General features: G+C 39.9%; 1 protein-coding gene across 2 annotated transcripts; it reads right to left on the bottom strand.

Annotated features, from left to right (window-relative positions):
- LOC131109981 (C1q-related factor-like) lies at positions 1-5,488 on the bottom strand. 2 transcript variants are annotated; one of them, XM_058062587.2, is made up of 3 exons: positions 4,465-5,488; positions 1,728-1,867; positions 1-1,553 (listed from the first exon to the last, which is right to left on the bottom strand). In XM_058062587.2, exons 1-3 carry the CDS (start codon positions 5,458-5,460, stop codon positions 1,529-1,531), a joined length of 1,161 nt encoding a protein of 386 aa, XP_057918570.2. In that variant the 5' UTR covers positions 5,461-5,488; the 3' UTR covers positions 1-1,528. The 2 variants fall into 2 exon arrangements, with proteins under 2 accessions (XP_057918570.2, XP_057918569.2); XM_058062586.2 differs by having other exon boundaries at positions 3-1,867.
- Positions 5,489-8,481: the final 2,993 nt, after the last annotated feature.

Raw genomic sequence — 8,481 nt, 5'->3', positions numbered from 1 at the left:
TAACATTCGAGGAAATTAAAACAACTTTTTCTTTAATGCAAAAAAAAAACATTGGGTACAATTCCAAAAACCAACAAACGTCAAAAACTGTTAAAGGTCCCATATTTTTATTTTTTTTTCAGCCATTTTAACAGACGAGGACCCTCGATTTCAAGTGTTTTTCGTGAGCTCCGTTTTGTGTCTGCAGCTTTAATGCAAATGAGCTCCACAACACATTGTGTTGATTGACGTTCACAAACGTTAGCGACGGTAGCATAGTTTCAGTTCTGACATCAGTCGTGTTTCAACATCATGGTGGGTTGGCTTAGAACAGGGGTCTCAAACATGCGGCCCGCGGGCCAAATGTGGCCCGCAGGACACTAGTTTGAGGCCCCCCGTCTTGATATGAAAGTTTAATGTTAGTGCGGCCCGCGCAAGTTTGATATGGATGCTGTATGGTATCATGTACCCAGAAAAAATTACTACGTTTGATTAATGTTCATGTTAAAGGTTAAATAACTGTTAATAGTTATCCTCCCTATCCGTGTGGAAGTGGTAAGTTTTTGGCTATTTAAGTTGAAAGGAAATAACTTGAAGGCTACCGTTTAGGTCGCTAGCTCTCTAGTTTGCGAGTTAGCATGTGTCTCAAGACCCTGCAGTTGCGCAATATGTTGTAAATAAAAAGAGTATAAATGTTTTATTATTATTATTATTATTATTATATTTATTTATTACTGATTGATTTTCTTTATTCTTGATTTGTTTATTTTTCATTTTATTTTGTGCAGAAAAATAAAAATCAAGATATTTGAGAACAGTGGAATGTTTTATCAGAGCTTTTATTGTAGAAAATCGAAACAAAAGCAAAGTTTATTAATTTTTCTGTTTTTAATAAATGCGTTTTTTTTTTTTTTTTTTTTTTTTAAACCTGCGGCGGCCCAGTCACGCCCAGACCCTAGCTCCAGTGGCCCCCAAGTATATTGAGTTTGAGACCCCTGGCTTAGAAAAACTAAATGATCAAACTCCCACACCAGTAGTTGACAGACTAGTGCTTTTATTTTTGTTTTTTGGTGTGTAGCGAAGCCTGCTTTTCCATAAAGTTGCGATCACAGCTCATGTCCTTGAGAAAGGGGTTCAAACCCTGCCTCAAAACCAAAACTTTTCTAAAAAACAAACATGTTTAGTTTTCATTACATTTTGGGACATATTACTGGTAGAACATCATCAAAAAGTCAAATTTTCACAATAGGGGACCTTTAATTAGTTTCCGTATCGATTTTAACAGGTGCTGCATGCTGAAGTTCAACAGATGCTAACATGTTGGCACGTCACACGGCACAAATATTTCATCAAAGTCTCAAACAGACAGGACTCGGACTGACAAGGTTCAATATCAGATCTGCTACACAAAGACAATCTCATTCTGGCCTCTGATCTCAAAGATTACGACACTTTAGCGCACTAATAAGAATGCAAGAACACCAACAAACAAGAGATTCCGGTTTGGAGATGATGCTGTCGGAATCGTCACCGCACTTGTTAGGTCGGGTCATCGGAATGGCGGCGTAGGCACCCTGAATGGACAAAAGAGGTAGACCCATTACCCATAACCACTAATCCATCTTACGTGACTGTCGATCAGTGGCTGTGGGCAACGTCGTCCTCGCTTGCAAGTGAAAGTCAAGCAATCGGTTGCTAGCGGTTCGCGCTAGTCGGCATAGAGAATGAAGCCCGAGAAGGTGCTGTACTTGTTGCTGTTGCCGCCGTGCGCCTTTCCGCCGTCCAGTTTGATGAAAACCTCATCGCCCGCGTCCAGGTGGAGAATAACGCTGTTGCTGGCGTAGTCGTAACTCTGGTCCTGGTCCTGGGCGATGGCGCTGGCCCTCACCTAAAATCGGAAAAACACGGGAATTTTTACTACAGCTACTTTACAGTTTAATTTATTCCTAATGCTACTGTTCTTGCTAACTTTCGTCATCTTCCATTGACGGTTAGCATAGTAATTTGTTGTGTTATCAGTAAACTGCATAAACCGTTCTATCACTTCTATCTAGTCTTCTATCTTTAACGTAAGTCGTCAGCGTTCAGTCGTTATGATTGTCATCAACAGTTATCGGAAGTTAGCATAGCAATACAGTGAAACATTGACCGTATGTTTTATTGTTTTGACGTTTGTTGGTTAGCTATTCGTCAAATAAGCTATGCAGCTTCGGATGTCTCAAGCATCTAAATTAAAAAAATTCGAAATCTAAAAAATTAACGTATTATTACCGATCTTTGGATTGGTAACCAAATCATTTTTACGTCTTTTGTTCATAAAATTTGTAAACTCTTCGCCAAAGCTTTTGTTGATATCAACATTCAACGTTATGCGTAACGTTTACAGCAAATTCATGCCGGGAAATCTAAATTTGTACGTTGTGTTTACATTCTCGTTGGTTTTCCACCACCGAAAGTCGGGATTAGATTTTTTCGGAAGTTGTAACCGGTTTCTATTGACATTTTACACTGAAATTGGTCCCAAAAAAAAATTGTAAACAAAGCTGTTGACATCAGCTCGTTATTGTAAGATCACAAGATAGCATATTGATGCAAAAATGTATCGTGTTTACGTTATCTTCACTCGTCCGCACAATGCGAACAATTTTTTTTTGTGATTTTTTGTTTATAATTAGTTGTATAATATGAATTACTAGTACAGGCTTGTGCTTGCTTAGCTCATTTAGCATTTTACGTCAGATTTATGTTAAAATCTGTCATCGCTTTGCCTAACTCGTGTCAAGAGATTCCAATTTCTGCTCATCTTGAAATCTTAAGAAGTGATCGTTAAAAACGTACAAAACGGAAACGCAATCTGAACAGAATTGTGACCTCTATTCCGTACACACACACACACACACACACACACACAATATGGTCATGTTAGAGGTGAAGTGTGTACTCCATTGAACAACCTCTCCACTCGTGACTCAAGTATAAGGAGTTAGTCTTGAGTCAGCCTTGCCTCGAGATGATGAGACGATCCTCTTTCATCATCAGTGCCAGGTCCCATACGTATCATTAGGACGACATAGAGGGTGGCGTTAGAGAGCAAAATCACTGAAAAACTTGACTCAAGCTTTTAGGTGGTTGGGTGCTAACGATCTGAATACAGTAAAATATGTCAAAGTTTTCAGCTATAAATTCAATAATAATGGTAATGGTTTTATTTCATTTGAACATGCATCAGATTACAATTGAATGCATCCCATAATCAGTTCCCAGTTCCACATGTCCAAAAGGAGTAGGAAGAAGCAAAGCTTATTAAATCCTACCCCTCCATCTGGTACTTTTACAATCAGTAACTGTTACATTTGTTCACTTCCTGCTTTCCTAATATAGTTGAAGTTTTTTTTTTTTATGTTTTTTTTTTTGTCCTATATGCTCAGGAGTGGTATGTCCGCAACGCATACTTTGTTTATATTGTGTGCGATAGTAAATAATAAAATAAATAATTTAATTTAATTTAATACCTTAATTTAAATTAAATTAAATCAAAATATAACAGTTATTAAATTAAATTAAAAGACGAGGCAGAGGTATTTAATTTAATTTAATTTAATTTAATTTAATTTAATTTAATTTAATTTAATTTAATTTAATTTAATTTAATTTAATTTAATTTAATTTAATTTAATTTAATTTAATTTAATTTAATTTAATTTAATTTAATTTAATTTAATTTAATTTAATTTAATAACTTACATTTGTTCACTTCCTGCTTTCCCAATATAGTTTAAGTTTTAAATTAAATTAAATACCTCTGCCTCGTCATTTAATTTAATTTAACTGTTACATTTGTTCACTTCCTGCTTTCCTAATATAGTTTAAGTTTTAAATTAAATTAAATTAAAAGACAAGGCAGAGGTATTTAATTTAATTTAATAACTGTTACATTTGTTCACTTCCTGCTTTCCTAATATAGTTTAAGTTTTAAATTAAATTAAATTAAATTAATCCATAGTTTGATTCCACATACTGAGATGCTATGGCTTTTTAACGTAGTTCTAGCAAGTGTTTCAATAATATTTCAGTAATATTTTTACTATTATTATTATTTCAGTTCCCGGGTGAAATTCCGTGTCGCTGTTAGTCTTGCGTATGTTTAGTTGTTTTTTAATAATTTGTATAATAACTTGTATTTCAATTTTAAAGGGCCACCAGCATTGAAGTGACGACAACCTGGGGCTATGTTTTGATGCGTTGGCGAGTTGCAGATCGCCACATAGCGCTCACGGAGTGTGTAAAATGCACACGTATGCAGTCTGGCAGCCTGCCACCGCGCGTTGCCGTTATTTGGGCTAAAAAACGGAATCTCAACACACATGACTGCGTGAATTCCACGTTTGGACTCTTTGCACGCTGGTGGGTTCGACTTACTGTAAGTCAAAGTGTCACAAAGGAGCATAACAACGACAGGAAGTCATCAAAAAAAGGGTCACCCACCAGACCGTTCTTGATCAGGTCGGCCCACATGCTAGTGCCGTCTCCGCCCCTCATCAGAACGTTGTATATGAAAAAGTAGGTGCCGGGAATCTTACAGGTGAACTTCCCCGTGGCGCCCTCGTAATTGCCCCCGATGTTGGTCACGACGTCGTCGAAGCGCAGGATGTCGTAGCCTTCCTGCGGATTCCGGAGCCCCGCGTAAAAAGCCACCCGGGGCGTGGTGTTGTAGGTCGGGGAGCCTTTATCTCCTAAGTTTAGAATCCCGGTCCGTACGACATCCATAGCATCCCCCGGTGGCCCCTTTGGCCCTGGAGGGCCCGGTTCTCCACGGGGCCCAGGGGGTCCAGGCTTACCGGGGCTTCCAGGTCTGCCGTGGGAGCCGTGAGCGCCGTACGTCGGCAACGGCGGTCCGATGCTGTGATCGGCCAAACCCGCCTCGTCTCCGTCGTCCACCTGTCGCTCGGCAGTGACCGGCTCCCCGGTGCCCGGCGTGGGGAAGGGGTCACACACCATGCGGCAGGTTCCCAGCATCTCGTAACGACCGGCACCGTCCTCGCCACCGCCCATCCCCACGGAGCTGACCAGCACGGGAATGAGCACCACCAGTACCAGAACCAGCATGACCCCCACGGCGGCTGCCACCAGGGTCTTACGCCCGATGCTCAGCCGGGGAAGGGGCTGCGCTGCCAGCGTGGAGCTCTCCGAGGTGGGAATGGTGGCTGTCGGGCGGGGAGAGGAACGCAGACGTGGAGATGATGCTCGGAGAGAGCCGGGAGGATTGTGTGAGTGACGGACAGGAGAGTCTGGAAAGAGAAAAAAGTCATCTAAAGGAGAGAGAGAGAGTGAGGAGGAGGAGGAGAGAAGAAGAAAAAGCAAGGGGAGGAGAGAGGAACATGAGTCAGGGCTGAGGAGAGCACTTTCCTCATGGCTGTCTCTTCCATTATCCTCCTCTTCCCATCGCCAAGGAGAAAGGCTCAATTCCAACATGGTGGCCATTTATTCGCTACTTTTTAATCATAGTATTGAATATCACGTTCATTCATTTTCGCCCAGCTGGACTGGTGGCCAGCCAATCACAGGGCACATATAGACAAACAACCATTCACACTCACATTCATACCTATGGACAATTTGGAGTCGCTAATTAACCTAGCATGTTTTTGGAATGTGGGAGTAAAACCGGAATACCCGGAGAAAACCCACGCATGCACGGGGAGAACATGCAAACTCCACACAGAGATGGCCCAGGGTGGAACTGAACCCGGTTCTCGCAGCTGTGAGGTGTGCACGCTAACCACTCGACCGCCGTGCAGCCCGACACCGAATATAAACAACATAATATACAGCGTAAATACGAAAATACAGTACAGTACTTCCAAATATTGACTGTATTTTTATCCTGTATATATTATTTTATTGTTGTTCTACATCAGGGGTCTAAAACTCAATTTACTTGGGGGCAACTGGGGCTCGGGTCTGGGTGAGACTGGGCCGCATCAGGTTTTCCAAAAAAAAAAAACAAAAACGCATTTATTAAAAACAAAAAAAATAAAAACCAATTTTCTACAATAAAAGCTCTGATAAAACATTCCACTGTTCTCAAATATCTTAATTTTTTTTTCTGCACAAAATAAGATGAAAAATAAATAAACAAATCAAGAATAAAGAAAATCAATCAGTAATAAATAAATATAATAATAATAATAAAACGGCAAATAATAAAAACTTAAGAAACCACATATAGTTGGTGGGTAGACAAATTATTTTTTTTCAGATTAAAATGAACAAAGCATTATTAGAGCCCTGTAGACATGACAAAACACGACTATAATCACATTTATACTCTTTTTATTTACAACATATTGCGCAACTGCAGGGTCTTGAGACACATGCTAACTCGCAAACTAGAGAGCTAGCCACCTAAACCGTAGCCTTCAAGTTATTTCCTTTCAACTTAAATAGCCAAAAACTTACCACTTCCACACGCTTAGGGAGGATAACTATTAACAGTTATTTAACCTTTAACATGAACATGAATCAAACGTAATAATTTTTTCTGGGTACATGATACCATACAGCATCCATATCAAACTTGCGCGGGGCCTCAAACTAGTCTCCTGCGTGCCACATTTGGCCCACGGGCCGCATGTTTGAGACCCCTGTTCTACATTGTCAAAACAGAAAATCCCGATTTGTTTGGCATATTAATATATCTCTGAACATAATAGTTACTGATACTCCTTTTTGCCCTCATTGGTCATTAGAACAATGTCCCCCTCATTTACATAAAAAGATATGAAATTGGATAAAAATTGAGGATAAGACTAATGAATTCAAAGCCTGGGCAGCATGAGGCCAACATATGCTGTCAGCGTGCAGCCGAATTAGCATATAAAAGTGCATTTATCAGCCGACTCCGCCGACCAATGAGAAGCTACAAAGGCACGCCACCTTTAGCTTTAGAGGCCAAGCAGGATGAGTCAGTCCTGAGTTAAAAAAACCTCATTTAATTCTCCTTAAAGGAAGATACAGCCCGTGCTGCGGGGTGCTCTCCAGCCATTTAAGTCAACTCCTGTGAAGAACACTCTGTCCCCCCTCCCACTTTGGAACTGTGCGACTAAAGGACCGCAATGTTAGCCTCTCTCTTGTAGCTGCAGTTTCAAGTAAAGCAGTCAGCTCCATGTTGCTAAGACGTACATCTTAAGGACATTCATTGTTGCTTCTAGTCGCTCTCAATGTTATCCAAAGCTTCTTATTTCCTTAATCAAGTCCAATCCGCAATCAGATTACATTTTACTGCATGTTATAAGAGGCTAGAACCATGGACTTTAAACATAAAGCATCATGCTAGCACCATAACTACAATCAAGGTCAGGGACCTCTCACGTGCATCACTAAGTCTATTGGAGGAACGATTGCAATCAGGTACGTGTTTCCACACGGACGAATATTACATTGCTCTCCCAGTCTTTACACCGTGGACACTCAATGACATAATATTTCCACAAAATTATTAATAAATGTTATTTTTTTTAAGTGATATTGGATAATTCCTCAGTGGAACAGTGATTTTAAATCACTTCTATACAGTTTATGATTGTTGTGGTTGTGTACGTTATGCTTTATGGTCAGTAGAGGAAACTCAATTGGTTCCGTCATTTAAATAGCAAGCGGAAGTAGTTTTTTTTTAAACATACGTTTGTATATATTTAAGTAAATGTGGGTTTTAATTCATAAATAAAACACAAGGAACCATTATTTTACTATAACGTTTTACTAGAGTTATACGTATAAAGTAGAACCCTCCCTGTGTTGTAGTTCTACTTTTCACCAAAAGATGGCGCCAATACTCAATGTTCTCCATTCCTCTTCGCCACAGTGAATATTCATCTTCGATTCAATTTGCATTGTTGTGACTTGATCCCGCTAATCTTGCAAGATCTTATTTGGTCTACTTAAGAAGATGGGGAGGGTCAGAAAGCCATGATGGACCTGCTTGTTTGTCTCTTAAGGGGCTTATTTCTTTGACTTTTGTCTTTTTAGTGTAGATAAAACCTGCTCGGTAATGCCAATTTTGTTTTCATCAGCAAGGATTTTTGGGAGAAATGAGGAAAACTATGGCTGCCATATTTATTACACTGCATCTCATAGACAGCTGTTGATATATTCTAACCACCAAAGTGCCTTGCTTGTTTACACAAGGCGCCAAACTCCCTAGATCCAGACCCTCAAGGTCCTTGTATCCTTATTAGGCAATGGGCCGCTACCTACCTACCAAGGGTTGTTTAGTGTGCCTGTATTACCTTTTTTTGGTGAGGACTTTTTCTTTTTTATTAGCTGTAAGTGTTGACCAAAAATTTAAAAAAAATTGTCTGCCGGTTTTTTTTATTGTTATTTTCATGTTTCTGCAATGTCATGTCATGGCATCTTAAGAGGATCCAGGCCAGGATGTTTACAAGGCCACTCCAAAGTCCTTATTTGGTTTTTCTTCAGCCATTCAGAGGTGGACTTGTCGGT

The sequence above is a fragment of the Doryrhamphus excisus genome, unplaced genomic scaffold (assembly GCF_037039965.1).
Source record: "Doryrhamphus excisus strain RoL-2023G ecotype Guam unplaced genomic scaffold, RoL_Dexc_Guam_v1.1 HiC_scaffold_24, whole genome shotgun sequence".
In the NCBI taxonomy this organism is placed as follows: Eukaryota; Metazoa; Chordata; class Actinopteri; order Syngnathiformes; family Syngnathidae; genus Doryrhamphus; species Doryrhamphus excisus.
The sequence above is the reverse complement of the archived record's forward strand: the minus strand, read 5'-3'. Positions and strand labels throughout refer to the sequence as shown.

Excerpts from the sequence above, each read along its gene's own strand:
- LOC131109981 (XM_058062586.2), bottom strand. The coding sequence starts at position 5,460 with ATGGCCACCATGTTGGAATTGAGCCTTTCTCCTTGGCGATGGGAAGAG. Across the intron at positions 1,868-4,464 it reads ACCTGATCAAGAACGGTCTG|GTGAGGGCCAGCGCCATCGC; the intron begins GTGGGTGACCCT and ends TTCCGATTTTAG.